This window comes from Cryptotermes secundus, unplaced genomic scaffold (genome assembly GCF_002891405.2).
Source record: "Cryptotermes secundus unplaced genomic scaffold, Csec_1.0 scaffold1033, whole genome shotgun sequence".
Classification (NCBI taxonomy): domain Eukaryota; kingdom Metazoa; phylum Arthropoda; class Insecta; order Blattodea; family Kalotermitidae; genus Cryptotermes; species Cryptotermes secundus.
Window position 1 is genome coordinate 808040 of NW_019723917.1, and position 16914 is coordinate 824953.

Here is a 16914-nt window from a genome sequence, read left to right on the forward strand (position 1 = left end):
CGCATCACGGCTGGAGGGGGGTGGGGGAGGGCTCATAGCTCAGCATGTCACAATATCTTCTCAAGATATTCCTTTTTGGCCCTGTCCATGGCTCTTTTCAATCCATTCCTCAGTCTCCTGTATTTCCTCCTGCCTTCTTCATTATTTACATTCTTCCATTTCCTTCACTCCTCCATTTTACTCATCATCTCCTGTGTAACACATGGTTTTCTTGCAATCTTCTCAAATTTATCAACCAATTCACTAATAGTATCCTACATGCATTCTTTTATATTGTTCCACTGCACTTCAGCATTTCCGCTTTCACCTTCAATTGCACAGAGTTTCTCTTCTAGGGTCTCCTGCACGCTTTGTCTTTGAGCATATAACTTCTCCAAATCCCATCAAGGTCTGCGCTTTTGGAATCTTACAATTTTCTTCAACCGGGTTTGGAACTTGGCAACCAGTAACTTGTGGTCAGAGTCACTATCTGCCCCAGGCAGCGTCTTCACATCCTTCACACTGTTTCTGAATCGATGTTTCATAAGGATGTAGTCCAGGTGATGCCTTCTCCAATCCCCAGGTGCCTTCCTTGTGTAAAGTCTTCTCTTTGGCTTCTTGAATCAAGTGTCGGTAACAATCATTCCATTTCTTTGTGTCACCTCTTCCATCTTCCTGAAGAACTTCTTCAGTTGTGTCATACACTTTTCCCACTTCATCGTCTTCATACTCTGATGTTGGCATGTACACTTGCATAATCAGTATATCTACCGGTTCCGCCTTTAACTTCAGAGCAATAATTCTGTCATTACAAACAATATTCGTAACAACACTCCTCACTACACTTTTATGCACCACTATTGCCACACCTCTTTCAGCCCGTTCACCTCCGGATTAATACACCGTATAATCACCACTTCGTATTTCACCTTGTCCTTTCCACCGCACTTCGCTGACACCTAAAACAGACACCTCATTCTTATTTTATTATATATACACAAAATAGAGAATACTCCAATTTGACCGTGGCAACGCAACAAAATCACAAAAACCAACGACTGATTCGATGATGTAAAGCATCAAACGAAGAATTTTATACCTGTTTTATACTATAACTTTTGTTTTATATAATCGAATTTATTTTATTTTTACGCCAAGTATTTTAATATAATTAATATTATTGTATCCAATTTTATTAGTACTGCAGTTCAGTGGTTGTATATATGTTGGCCATGTATTTGCCTGATGATGGCTTTTAATAGCCGAAACATGTAGCAGAGCCAAACTAGGCACTGACCTTGATATAGTTGTGTTGTGATGGTTTTAATAAGGAAGTGGTATCTCCATGGCGTATGCGTAGATTTTGTTTATTTAATTGAGTAAAAATATCCCGTACGGTTCTCATGATGGTGCAAAGTCTTCCATAAAAAGCAGAAGTTTACGATGACCACGAGGATGGCCTAATTTGCATACAAATTGCACACCAAGCTCAAACGTGAACCAAATAAATTCAATTCACAAGTTCATATTGTGATCCTCTTACATTCAATGGTCTGTGCATCCAGTCTCAGGGCGTGCAGTTAAACTAAGCTCATGGACACACTGACCTTCATCTGACCCATACGTTCCCTGAGAAAACCTGCCTATGCAGAGGGCTTCTGGTCGCTGTGTCCCGCGTAATGACGTCGAACTTTCTAGGAGCCGGGACTGCGTAGTCGGTCTAGCGACTGGCTACGGGCTGGACGGTCGAGGGATCAGATTTCGAGTCCTGGTAGGGTCAAGAATTTTCTCTTCTCCACGTCGTCCAGACAAGCACTTGGGTCCACCTAACCTGCTATTCAATGGGTACCGGGTGCTCTTTCCCCTGGTGTAAAGCGGCAGGGGCTTGAAGCTGACCACTCACCTCCAGTTACTGTCGAGGTCAAGAAAATGTAGATATGTACATCCACTCCCCCATACGTCTTCATGGAGTAGTGCTTAATTAATTAAGCAAAGGGAGAGCTTTACCTTTATTTCATATGACAATATGAAATTTACGCAGCTGAAGAAGCGTCTTTAAAATGAAGTAAAAGTAAACAAATAAATGTATATATGAAGCAACCCAATTGACTGCACCGGTTCATTTTATGCTCCTGTAATCGGATTTGTCTCTAAGCAAATTGAAGAAACTTGAAGACAGGGCGTCACTAGTCCTCAGTATCTAGCGCGATAGAAATCAGACTCTGCCACGTGCTTGTTTGGTTTTGCTGACTTCAGATGTGTGTTAGAACCGTAGCTTTCGAAGAAATCGTGCAAGACAAAAGAGAAGGGTCGCGGTCACATAGCGCAAGTCACGCGAGCTCCATACACTGTACAGCCGCCACTAGCCTGGAACCGGCTACCTTCGACTAATATATGTTCCTCGTATAAATATATAACTGCAATCTCGTAGACAGAGAAGGGGTTAATGACAGGACTCTACAGAATTAGGACTTTTGGAGAAGTTACGTCAAGATATTAGCTGGATTTAACTGGCTCAGGACACTTTAGTGAAGGGTTTTATTACAGCGATCATGAACCATAAAATTTCGATCAGCAGAATACTCATGGGCCAGTGTAGAGCATGGAATAACTGACCTGATTTTGCTTATTAAATAAGGCGATTAATTTTAAGTTTAAAACAATGGCATATTAATAGATACCAATGAGTTAAAGATTACTTTTCATAAAAGAATTTACACGGAAAACTATTGTATAAAAATCTAAATACTTCCTATGTTTTCAAGCCATTCTTAGTAGACGCAAAATTGGTTGCCTTTTGTCGCCCCACAGTGGATAAACTGGTACAGTATTAAGGCTTGAAGCGTCGGCAATTCATTATTGATCCGAACTTTTCTCTCGCATGCAGTTCAAGTGCCATGTTTTTGATCACAACTAGAATTTCAATTTCAAGTTGAATACTTTCAGTTCATGGAATAATATAAGGTACCAGCACACTCTGTCAAATTAGATCGTTAGTTAATCTTCATAAAGTTCCAATAATGGGACTGTGTTCATGCGAGGGCCATCAGCTGCACCATGAAATTATTTCTCGTGCCCCTCCGTATAGATCTGATGAAACTGATTCTCGACGTGCAAGGTCTGCCAGGTGAACTCTATTTGTACGTCTCTTTGAACTGTTAATACCAAAAATTACTTCGTGGACGTGAGATCTTCTCTGCGTTCGAGGCGAAAATTCAATTTCTCCGTCATGAATAATTTGCGTCGAACACACCAAAAGACGCATTTAACTTTGCTTGAAGGGATAACATCGCACTGAGACAAAAGAAAGTCTCTTCTCGCGACACAGATGCCAGAACAAAACGAAACTAGAGAACACTTGAGAATTTTGTATAGAAAAATAATTTAAAAGTAACTGCTTCATAACGTATAAACCTTTAAAGCAGAGGAAGCTTTTTACAACATTTGTTTAACTCTGAGAGCTTTGCCGTACTTAAACCAGTAATATTCTTTACGGAACACGCAATCCTTTCGATTTCGGTAATTACAGTTCTTCGACCGGCGGCACCAATTCTTTTAAACTTGCTTGCTTCCAAAAACGCAAGTCAGGAATAAAGAGCACAATGCTTCCGTTACGATGGGTCGTATTGTTGTGAGTGGTGAAGCGAAAGAATTGGGAAGGAAGGGGCATTGCCAAGCAGGCCAGCCGATAGAATATCCGGTCCGTCTGTCGAGAACTGTAGCGTCACTCTTTTGCCATTTCAAAGTAAGTTCCACTTTAAAGAAGGATGAGTTATTTCTTTACTTCCCACTCATGACCTCTTTGCAACTCTTTTCAAGATACAGGTGGTTAAACTTTAGTCTCCTATCTAACTAGTGCTAAACTAAATTTAACTTTTCTTGACAAAGTATTAAGAAATTTATACTTTTATTCCACATAACCATGGCCTTATTTAACGGAAAATCCCAAGTATTTTCAGAGCTGAGCGAACTTTCTACGTAAATATGTATCTGTGCACCTACTAAAATGTAAATTGCGCCCATATCACAATTCAGAGAAAGGAAAATTTTCTTCAGAAATTTAAGACTCGAAAAAACTAATGTTCTTAGATTCATTCCTCTCTGGACTGAAATGTAGGCATGACATAATTCTTCTCAAATGACATGATGTGGGGTTTTCTTTTATTTGCACATAATTTCCTCGTTACAGTGCCATAAATCCTGTGTCGTCTCGTTAAGACAACAACAGAACAACTTTCAAAATATTATCCCCTCAATTTCGTTTTTATTAGACGAAAATATGTGAAACTCTATCACGAAGATCAGCAGCAGACAAAAGAACACCGCAAAACAGGAAACAGAATATTCACTTAATTTTTATTTAAAAGTTACGACCCATGAATTTAAATAAAGTTTAAAAGAATCTGTAGGTTGTAGCAGGAAGTGTCTGAATGGGAGGAAAAAGCGACGAATTACATGTAAATGCCACATAAGATTTATTTAAAAGAGCAAATATCAAAGGGCAGAACAGGACGCAAACCAAATCTAAAAAGGCTCACTGGGTATATTTGGATAATTATGTAAGTGCGCTTGAGCGGAAGGTGGCCAACAGAGTCTGGAGTAAGGAGGGATTAACTTGACAAGGATGAATAAGAAGCGAAGGGAGAACTTCATGATTTAAAAAAAAAGGAACATTTTATGATAACGACATACTCGATACGTGACCCAGAATCTGATGAACGACGGGAGGAGAGAGATGTACATGATTAAAGCTAAAAATTTAAAGAAATATAATCGAATTAGGAAACAAGCGTTGACGCTGAAATAATAATTATCAGAGATAAAGATTCTTCATGCTCCGCTAAAACAAATTATCCACGCTAACTGCCCACTAAAAGTAAAGTACGTAAATCTATCCTTGTAACAGGCCGTGAAGGCCCATAGGGTGGTGAGATGTTAAGGTTCTCACATTTTCTAGACAATCGGCTCACAGATGGCGGTAAGGCTGTCAGCCCTACGCTCCGGCCGCCCTTTACCCCCAAGAATATTACTGATACTCATCTCTGTTAGAGGCTGAGTCGACCCCAGGGCCATAGTGCGGCTGGAAGTATTAGGTGAATTGAAAAAATCCAATGGCCTCATCGGGACTTCAACCCGCAACCTTCCAGCTTGTAGCGTAGTGCACCAACCAACTACGCTACCGCGTGCCCCAACTGCCCCACTAGAATTATAAAATAGATATTTGAAAGACACTGTAATAGTTACGGTCGAATGGGTATTACACAAGGAACGTAGCGGAATTTCATCTCAACAAGCAAGCTGTTTCCCAGCCAATGCTACGAACAAGTACAGACAGGTTTGAGACTTGGTAGGACGTGAAAAGTGAAATAACCGACGAGTAAAAGGGAAGATTATAAATCTTACTAAAGAGAGAAAGAAGATGGATTAGGTCTATTATCTACGAGTATATTGGCAAAAAGAATAATACAAGATTTCTATACGCACAAAAATAGTGTTAGAAACGAGTGGGGATTGCTCGTACTGTATAGTGAAGGGGCTAAGAACTAGATGACCCGGGCTCAATTCCCGACAGAGGAAATACTTTTCTCTTCTCCAGTTTCCAGACTGGTTCTGGGGTCCATCCAGTCGCTTGTCCAGTGGATACCAGGAGTTCTTTTTATCTGGGGTAAACTGGCTGGGGCGTGAAACTGGCCAATCACCTTCATCTAGTGTCGAGGTCAAGAAGTATGACACTCTCACATACGTCTTAATGGTGCAGTGTTTAATTAACTAAGCATCTTGGAGTTTAGAAAGTGAAATTGGTGCTTAAAGTACCAGGAATGCCAGTAAAACTGCACAAGGGTTGCACGATCTTCCGCCCATTCTTGTGCTAATGTGTATTCAGCACATGCTTCATACATACCAGTATGAAGAAATGTCATCACCATCAGTTATAATATTGTCGTATGCCTGACTATAGACAGGGTTGGATTCGTAATTGAATTTATTGAACGCTTGCAGATCGTCACTGAACTATCGCAAATTCACACTCTACAATTCACTACAGTATGCACTTATTTTTTTATTGCTAGTGGGGTGGGACTAAGTCCCTTGTACTGCGGCCACTTCTGGCCTGTTGTACCAGCCCCAGATGATAGGTGAAGGTGATTGTGGAGCAATTGTTGGAATGAAGATTGGCAGGGGAAACCGAAGTGCTCGGAGAAAACCTGCCCCAACGCCACTTTGTCCACCACAAATCCCACTTGACCAGACCCGGGATCGAACCCGGGCCGTCGCGGTGGGGAGCCAGCGAATAAACGCTTGAGCTATTGCGCTGCCACAGCATGCACTAAGTCTTCTCAGTCGGCTGTTTTTTCAGCGCTTGTCACCTGGTAAATGCTTCCAATGCCGCACCTTCTTCAGGTTCTGTGTTCACGTCCTTACTGGCCGCCGACTGCCTCATAACTCACTAAAATCTAGACTTGTCTTGCTTATAACACCTCGGCACAGACCGCAATTCCTATTCTATTGTTGTATCACGCAGCTGTCATACAGACCGCTTAGAGAACACCGTTTCCCAGTTACTTCATTGATGCGTGTTAAGAATCTGTTACGGCCATTACGCAGCAGCGGCCGTTGTTTACAGAGTCATCACCTAGCAACGGAGCAGCATGCTAAAATATGTGTGAACAAAAATTAATGGAGAATAATGATAAGAATTAGGCTATGTTAGAACACTTACTGTGAATGAACAATAAATTACAATGTATAAGCTGGTGTAGAAAATCGTTTAAAATTATCTGCCAGCAGAAATAGCATGTTCCAGTGAAACCATAAAAGTATAATACAAATTGTTTTGCAACGAGAAGCGTTAGCATCCACTCGTCTTCTAATTGTGTTCGTTGTGACCGAATGCTATATAGTATATATAATCATTGAATATCAGAACATTACCGCCTCTGTGGTCTAGTGGTCAGAGTTCCTGGCTACAGATTCAGAAGTCCCGGGTTCGATACCCGGCGCTACCGATCTTCTGAGAAGTAGTGGGTCTGGAACGGGGTCCACTCAGCCACGTGAGGATAATTGAGTAGCTATTTCAAGGAAAAAGAGACTCCGTTTTAGAATACCGATATTAACGGCCGTGGGGATTCGTTGCGCTGACCACAAGACTCCCTCTATTCGCTAAAGTTGGCACTAACTTCGCCGAAAAGCGGCGGTCGCTTGGTCGGTATAGTTCGCTTGTGGACTAAAACCACAGAGTTCTTTTTTTTGTTTTTCCTGAAAATTTCTATGTAAATTTCGAGATGAAAGAGTTCCCAGCAGATTAACAATTCACAGTTTGGTGAAGAAACGTATAGCAACGGGACTCTTAATAGACAAGAAACAACAACATGCTAGTAAAAGAACAGAATGCAATTTTCTTAGAACCTCCCGGAAATAGGAGTATGTGGGTCGCCCGGGAGAAACAGTCCGGCTCCTCCCCTCCCCTCCTATAATCGTGCCTCACTAGAAGGCTCGACAGACCTGTAGCGAATTCTGGAAATGCAGGGTTGTTGTGCCCGCGTTCCTGGCACTCATTTGACAGCAGTTCTAAAATGGAGGCTGTGTGTAATCCGTGTCACTTCTTTATGGAGTTTCAGGGGCAGTAAAGACGAAAGAATAAGTACAGAGAAAATGAAGAAGAAATAGAGAGACGAAGAGAATGAGTATTGAATACATTAAAATGTAGAAAAAATATATAATTTTGGAAAATCCAATTATATTTTTCAACCTGTTAAATGGTTTATGTGGCAAAACATGTGAAGCTCTATTACTGAAATCTCATTTCAGTTCATTCCATGTGACGGCATCCTAATGCCCTGTGTCGCATAAATATATAAGGGAAAACATGATTAGTAGCTCTTCTGTTTCGGTTCCCGTTAGTCTATGGCTACTTAGAAAATCAGATTCTACGCAAGACATTAAGCTTGGTCCTACAGTTCGACGTGTTTCTTCATGTGTTGCAATTTGCAGAAATACTGACAGTTTCAGCATACAGGTTATCTCACTTCGTCACTAATTTATAAAATTTCTTGGATGTAGACTCATGTTATCTGCAGTTCTGACTGTATTTTACTCTATTATGTGTATATTGTACCTTAGTTTATTTCAGTGCTTGCCTGTATTTTTCTAATTTACTCTTGTCAAGCCTTAATTGTTTAAATGGGTTGTAATGACCTATACTGTCCTACAGGGAAATTTCTGTACGCGTTTATCGAAATAAACTTAAGTAATTGTAACACATTCGATTATATTTTTCTTAAGATAACTGTAACAAAATTAGGTTTCCACGCTGCTTCATGTACAGTTTCCACGGAATTGTCGTCAAATTCTGCCATTGAGCGATAAAGGGAAGATAGGAAAAACGTAACTTTGCGTGTCGTCTAAGATTTCAGTGTTCCAAGAAGAAAGACAATCAATTGACTTACCTCAGAGCGGCAGACTAGTATCGCAGGATACACCGCTATCTCCTCCTCCGCACGTAATGAAGTGCAATATCACTCCAAGTTGCGAGAGAAACTGCTCCATATTGTTCGCAAAGACCACGAGTTTGAATCTCTTGCTACTTCTCAGTTATTCGGGTGGTAACCTCGAATATGCTACGGCTGTTCTCTGTCATTTCTATTTCCATATCATAATCATTTTATAAGTTGATACAATATGATTACTTGCGTACCCGAGTAGTTACAAGATTGCAGTGTATGTGTCAGATAGATAATAAATGCAACATTACTCTTATTTTAAGGGTGGACATCCGAGTTTCGAGTCTAAGTAGAGGCACCACGACCAGACCTGTTGCCCATCCAGCCCCTTATCTCGTTTGCACAGGAGATCCTTAACTTGTCGTAAAATAGTCTGTGTGTAAAGTCGAATGCCTAAGTTAATTCGTAAAATTTACCTACTTTCCCTCCATACGCTTGTATGTCATGTCGCTTAGGCACCATTACTTTGCATTTTACGACGGTAACAAACATGGGACCCACGCTGCCCCTATTCAGTTGGTGCAGGAAGCCTTGTCAGTGGTAGTACTGAGGCATGGGACCGCAAACCTTAGCCCGAATGCATTTGAATCACTTGTAGATTTGTTTTCCGTATGTTGCAGATGACGAGTTCGGGGAGAAGTCTGTCTGCGTGTTGCTGGATGGCGAGGAATCCGAGCTCACTTTTGTAGACCACCCTTCCTCCGAGATGTCGGTGAGTACTGCACTGTGCTACAGCCCCACACCATGCCCACTGCATGAATATCTATCGCTTTGTGTGGATAGGAAACTTGATTGAATAAACATTGCCTAGAAATATCATTCTGTTCTGTGGAAATGTGTTGACTTGCTGCCTTCTCTGGATTAGATGGTCATTCAGATTCTGAAGTTTCTGTCCCTTTATAGGCTTCCATTACGTCATATCACTCTTGGCAAGTTCCAGGCAAGTTTCAGAACTATATAACTGTGTTTTCATTTTCCGATGCTTACTGCCTGTTTCTTGTAGTCAGTTATTTTGTCGCTTAAATTAAATTTTGTTTCCTTTTAGGGATGTTTGCGCGTGATTTATAAGACGGGTTATGGATTAGATGATTTGATTTAATGACACCTTATAGACATAACTCGGAACTACAGGAAGTTACAGCGCTATCGCTGATCTACACACTTTACAGTTCACCGCTACGCCCGCTGTAGGGGTTTCAGCCTTCACTAGTCGTATCCTGACGACTTTGCAGAGTCCAATTCTTTTCTTGCCATTTCTTCTCAGTCACCTTCGACTGTCATCTACAGAACTCAGCTCAATTCTTGAACTCATTCAACTCATTCAAATGAAATTCTCTTCAAACGAATTCTCTCAGCTTCTGACAAAAACTAATTCAAACGACTTTCCTCGTCCTTTTAAAACCCCTCGACATAAACCGCATAGAAAACGCAATCTCTATTGTTGATAAGGCTTCTTTACTGATCTGTTTCCTAGCAATGGACGCCATAATGTTGCGCGCGCACGCTTCCGCGGGAATGTGTTTACCGAGTCGTTGTCTAGCAATGGGTCTATACCTTACAATATTTATAGTCCTTGCGAGATATTCCTATTTTTCTAAATAAGCAGGAGATTGTAATCTGCGTGATGGATCAGTGTAGTCCTACAAATGTACACAACCTTTAGTAACAGAAATATATATTGTTATTTTAGTGCAACTAAGAAGCCGAATCAATGGCATACAAATATAACCATCTGAAATTTGTCTATCGACTTCCGCCATGCTCTGCTCCTGCATTACACCTGTTTGGCCATATATGGATGCGGAGTAACTGCGTTGTTTGTGGTTGTGCACACTTCTGCTCCTTTAGGTATGCGATAGCCCTGACCGCCCTGACAAAGTGGCAACTTATCATTTCCTCGTCTTCTTCTCCGACCCGGCACGTGGCCAGTTAGAGAGTACGTATCACTTAGTGTTAATTTCTGTTTTTGCAGAGTTATACATATTCATAATGTTCATAATATTCATAATGTTGCAATAGCTTGACGTAAATAACACACCTGATGATGGCACAGTGATGCCGACACATGTAGTGAAGTGACATGTGAGACTGAGTGCACTACAAGACGGCCAATACATACACATCATGGACGAGTTATACATACTGTTGCAAAATTAATCGCAATATTTATATCACACCGAAAAATAATAAAATATTGTTATATTTAATTAAATATTCAACATATTTATAAAAATGATTAAATATCAGTTGAAGATGATTATTGAGGCCTGTATTTTGCGAACCAATGATATGTACGATCAGGGGCTGTCCCATGAGAGAAGAGATACCGTTCTATTAATGCATATAAAATTTACAAAATGTAAAGCTATCACTGAGACAGGCCGCGAAGGCCCATCGGGTTGTGAGACTTCAAGGCTCACACATTTTCTAGACAATCGGCTCACAGATCGAGGTCGAGGTTGTCAGCGTTACACGCCGGCCGCCCTTTATCCCCCAGGTAGATTCCTGGTACTCATTTCTGTTAGAGGTTGAGTCGACCCAAGGGCCATAATTCGGCTGGGAGGATTAGGTCAATTGAAAAAAATCCACCTCATCGGGACTCGAACCCGCAATCATCCGGCTTGTAGCATAGTGCCTCAATCAAATACGCTACCACGTGCCCCATGAAACTTGTATAAAGTACGATTTATATTTGAGATATGAAACCGAAATTAAATTCCTAGGCAACTTTTAGTGTGGAATTGCAATAACGAGTTTAATCGATCACAGAACCGTAGCCTGAAGCATGAAACTTTCGGACAGACAGACATTGACTCTCCATTCTTACCTGATTTCATGCACTTTGTACAATGAAAGCACATCGCTTTTTTCTTGTGCTACAGTAGATTAGACAATCCTGTTGGAGAAAATGCTGACCACTTCATTATCATTAAAATCAAATCTTTAATTCCTAAGTAAATCCTGTAATTTTTTATTTATTACCTGACTCTTCAAACGTGTCCAGTACCTAGACTATATCCTTGCCGTCAAATCTTTATTTCCAAAGTGAAATTTATGGTTTTCAATTAGCCGTAGAATATCACGTTACTCTGTGTAAGGTTCACACACTGACAAAGCTCTATATGATCTCCTGCTGCCCATCTGTCACTCAACCTGCTCCGCTGCATTATGTATCTGATGTCTCTTCAGTTAATCTATTTGTACTCAGATCTAACAATAATCACGAATTATCGCTTTAATTATCCCATCAATTCGGAAGTTTTGTTCTATCCAAAGGCCAGAGTTTAAACATGATTCTAGACTGGCCATGATTTCAAGTGGAGTGAGAGGGAGGAATCGTTTCTTGTTGACTTACAATTATGAAAATTGACTTAAGTAATGGAACTACCATCTTGGAGTGGCCACTCTACAGTAGAGTAAGCCGTGCGCTAGCAGGGGCCTCAGAATAACCTAAATACCAGGCCGACTGCTTCACTGCATCAACTGCAGGCATTATTTAGACTACAGGTCGCCGCTGTGAACCGGAAGGGACTGCGACCACCACATTCTCACGGACAGACGTCACGAAACCATAGATATTTAGCCATGACAGTTGTTCGCAAGCTGTGACAGGAAACTGACACATGAGACTGGAAACCAGAAGCGTCACAACTGACTGAAAATGGCAGTGTGGCGTAGGAATTCGTCGCTACTCATCCCTATCCATAACGACTGGGCACTCCGAGCAGGTGGAGGACTCAAGGAATCAGACCTCGGAACCTCAGAGTCTCTGAATATAACGCAGTCGAATTCCCCCTTTTGACCGTATTGATGTTCAATTTAGTGGAATTCGAATACAAATTAGAGGGAAGGTAATGTACTGAGCCACTTAGAATTTCACGTTAATAAGTGATAAACGAATTAAATATGTTAACGGGATGTCGACGCCGGTCACGATGGCCGAGCGGTATAAGGAATGACTGTCTTCGCTCGATTGAAAACCGGGATCGTGGGTTCGAATCCCACTCAGGGCATGGATGTTTAGTTTGTGTGTGTGCGTTTTTCTGTGTTTGTGTACAGGTAGAGGCCTTGCGACGAGCTGATCACCCGCCCAAGGAGTCCTACCGAATGTGTAAGATCTAGAAAAACCGAAGTGAACGGAGAAGTTCATGGAGGTAGGCCTAGGCCCACTGGGGCTGTAGTGCCAAGGAAAAAAAATGGGATGTCGACTACTAATCATCGCTTCAACGGTGAAGAGAATTTTGCACGGCCCGCAACATTTCAGTAATGTCAGCCGATTATATGTGGTTCGATTCCCACTAGCGGCTTCGGAAATTTCCTCCTTATAACAAGAAGTCTGGAGGAGCTGGGGCAGAGTAGTCGTTATAGCGACTGGCTACTGGCTGGACGGCTTGAGGGTTCGGAGATCGAGTCCCAGTAGGGTCAAGAATTTTCTCCACGTTGTCCAGACCACCCTCCTATCCACTGGGTATCGGGGGCTCTTTCCGCGGTGGCAAAGCGGCCGGAGCGTGAAGCTAATCACTCGCCTCCAGCTAGTGTCGAGGTTAAGAAAATATGGATCAATACATCCACTCCCCAATACGCCTTCATGGCGTAGTGCTTAATTATTTAAGCACAGGGACAACTTTACCTTTATGAGAGGTCTGTGGCGCGTTTAATTGTATACTCAGTATGTGTAGGAAATCCAGTTTGGCCGCTCACTTTCTCCTGATACCGACCTTAAGAATGTGCGGCGCTTTGTGCGTCTACATACTCAGTATTCTCATTACGCAGCAGAGATAACCTCATTATTAAGTAACTGATAATATGAGCAGGGAAACAACTTGTGAGCGCAGATAGCTATAGTAATACAACGTTAAAATGAAACAGCAGACGCCTAGAAGAGGCAATCTGTTTGGAAACTAGAGAAACAGCCTTACCATTCAGTCAGTTGTATTATGCGGTTTAACGGATAACTGTTGGCATTCACACAGAGGCAACACATGTGAAACACATTGCAGGAAATATGGGTTCAGCATAGCGCAATATTGTCCGAGCGTCGAGGCGGAATTTGGAGACAGGGTTCAGCAGCCAGGAAGTGATAAAGCGTGAGGGAATGATGGAATGGATTTCTTGTGTGTGAAAATCGTGACGAAGTTTTAACGACTGGCTTGACGAAGTCTGAGCCTTCACCGCCCGCACAGAAGCTGATCTGGTGTTATAACGGTACCATGGCAATCATGTGGCTCGTTGACTAATGTAGCAAAATGAGAGATGTAAAGCCCATAGCCGCGCTTGAAGTGGCTTCCTTCCGACGGAATTGTGAAGAAAGAGACCAGGAATTGCCTACAATGACAATTTCAACCGAAACACAAAGAAAATGTGCCATGCTATTTAAAGTTTTGATGAAACTACAAAGATCCAATAGATTGATTGATCCCAGTGAATTTTTAAACATTATTTTCTGGCGTTCTATGCAGTGTAAAACTGAAGGCCTTGCGTGAAGGTCATGTCTGTTCGTCTCAAAGTGATACAAGATCAGAGTCCGAACCGCCACATATACGTGTATTTGTTTACAATTCGATATGGAGACTTACTCCAAACGTTACCGCACATTTTGTTTGCAACCATATTTTTCCATAACAAATGCCGTAAGTGGAACATTTCTTGTAACGAGTACATTTGAACCTTCTCACAAAATCTGTTGAAAGTCTACATGGGGGACTTCCAGTGAAAGTTGTCTGGCAATTTCGATTTTCAGCTATACCGATCCATGATAATGTTTGGTTTACATAAGACTACAAATATATTTTTCCTTGTATTCAGTAAGGGGACATGCGGTAGCGTAGTTGGTTGAGGGGCTATGCTACAAGCCGGAAGGTCGCGGGTTCAAGTCCCGATGAGGTCATTGGATTTTTTCAATTGACTTAATCCTTCCGGCCGCACTATGGCCCTGGGGTCGACTCAGCCTCTAACAGAAATGAGTACCAGGAATATTCTTGGAAAACTTGGGAGTAAAGGGCTGCCGGCGAGTAGGACTGACAGCCTTGCTGCCATCTATGAGCTGATTGTCTAGAAAATTTGGGAACCTCAACATCTCACAACCCTATGGGCCTTCACGGCCTGTTACAGGGATACCTTTACTTTATTTGGTTTTCAGAAAAGTTGTTAATACATTCTGTAAAATTCTATATGGACAATTCTAAAAGAACATTGTTAGAAAATACCAATTTTCAGGAATATTAATTTATAATGAAAGACAGTTTTCATGAGGCCACAAATAGTCTTTCCCTTTGCATATTGTTGCAATTGTCATTTCTTTGCATTTCACTGCTCCCACTTATAAGTATTTTGAATAATCTCCAAGGGACAATGTTGATAATTTAGATAGTGCATTACGGAGTGCAGTTGCCAATCGACTGTGCTTATTCTTTTGCCAAGTCCGTAACAGTAGGACATAATGTTGTATGTAGACCTGTTGCTGGGCGGCGACCGCGAGATAGGCAACGGTACAGCGGTCGTTGCTAGGCAGCGGTGCAGCGGTCGTTGCTAGGCAGCGGTGCAGCGGTCGTTGCTAGGCAGCGGCTCTTAAATAGACAGAGGAAGGATGTTTTCTTAGCGGTTCACTAAGCAGCAATTAAATAGCAACAAAGGAACGCTGTTTTTGTGCGCTCCGCGCCTAAATATAAGTGGGAAAACTTGCAGCACCCCGTGCAGCAGCATCTGCCACAACAGTAAATTCAGAAAACACGACTCTCAGCAGGGACTCCCGGTTCGTCTAACAATGGCACGTTACAGTCTCTACTGTAGTGCAACAGACCATGACAAAGCTCATTGAAGCTTTCAGAAAAGGTAAAATAAATATCATTACAAAAAATTGTACTTAACTTAATGACACAAAGTGACTTCTAAAATTTATAGGCCGCATTTGTATTTAATGCAAATGGCATTTGGAGGCGACACTATGAGCTCAGTAAACAGCTGCAAGACACATAGACGCGGGTCTGCTATCACAGCCCCCAAGGGAGCTGGTTTATTCCAAATTATCACTTTTATCGGACTGGCCGCTTCCCAGGAACAAATGACAAAACTGCTGCTGCTGTCAGAAAAGGCATTCCCCACAGCAATGTAGACTTGTTCCCCTTTGCTTCAGTAGAAGCCACAGGGGTTTGCACACGTGCTGATTAGTAATAGTGAAGTGCTACTTGCAGCAGTTTATAAGTCACCAGGCCACGTCTTGAAAGATGTAGACATCATTGAGCTCTTAAGCTTCAGACTTAAGTAGCTACTCGTACTTGCAGGAGATATCCATTTTGGAATAGCTTAATTTCCAGACCTCCATTCGCGAAACTATTGAATTTACTGCATGCGTGGTATAAATGAGTCTGAAACTTCAGCACCACAATGTCTCTCTCTCGTCACTCTCCTAGGGAAATGGTGACGTGCTCGATATTGTTGTGCACAAGAATATCAAACTGTCAGAAGTCATTGTCTCTGATATTCTGGACTCAGATCACCTACCAATTGTTTTCCACTTGCTGGATTATGTTAGAACTAGGAATCCTTGGACCCCGGTTGACAAATTTACAGACTGGAAGCTGTTTCAAAGCCTAACACCGCTCTTTTCCAACCCGCCTTTGCTTGTATCGGCGCAGTCGGAATGGTGCTATCCCTGCTATACCTGTTTCTACCTTAGGACAGTGTATGATGGCTACTGCAAGTTGTCCTCACAGATCAAACTAAGGAAGATCGGTATAGGTACGGGAAACTAGCTGGGTCTGTTTGCATGGGTCTCAGGGTAGCGATGCCGAAGAAAGCGTTTTTCTGGGAGTTGAGCCAATTGACGTTTATTCACCTGCTAATTCACCACACTGTTAAATTAATGTATTCTTACGTTACAGCGTTACTATCGGCAAGCTATATCTCGGAGCGTGCAAAGGTCACGTCCGTTCAGTTCGGAATATTGTGAAAGTCTCTCCCTTTGTGGAATGGCTTGCACCCCCACGCCGGGAATTCGAAAGATGGTGTTGACATATACATTTACATCCCATCTTCCGTGGGAAGCTTGAACGAGGCAACCCAATCATACTGGCCCTCATTCACAGGCAATTGTAACAAGCTCTGACCTGTCCTTTTAGGCGCGTCCGGTTCCCTGTACCCGAGCTAAATTTATGACTGATCGTAAACGTCATAAGTCCGGACTTTTTGTTTCTGCCAGAATCTAGAAATTTTCAACATAAACACCGTATTGCACGTCCCAGACGATGAAATACGATATTATAGATCACGATACATTTCCAGTAATACCGAAACATAAGACTTTTGAAATTTAAATTACCGAGAATTAATTAGAAATAAATTTCATGGTCATATATCATCATCCAAATAAATAAGGGCTCAGAATGATCAGCGTCAAGCCTGCCCTCTAAATTACTTTCACTTAACACGGAGTTAG

At 41.8% G+C, this 16914-nt stretch overlaps 1 protein-coding gene across 2 annotated transcripts in view; it reads left to right on the forward strand.

Moving 5' to 3' along the window:
• LOC111862167 (mucin-5AC) overlaps window positions 1–16914 on the forward strand; it is a 181889-nt gene that overhangs the window by 142354 nt on the left and 22621 nt on the right. For both annotated transcript variants that reach the window (XM_023847350.2, XM_023847351.2), the window contains one exon: window positions 9101–9192. In XM_023847350.2, the coding sequence (XP_023703118.2) occupies window positions 9101–9192 (92 nt within the window). The remainder of the gene's footprint in view (window positions 1–9100; window positions 9193–16914) is intronic.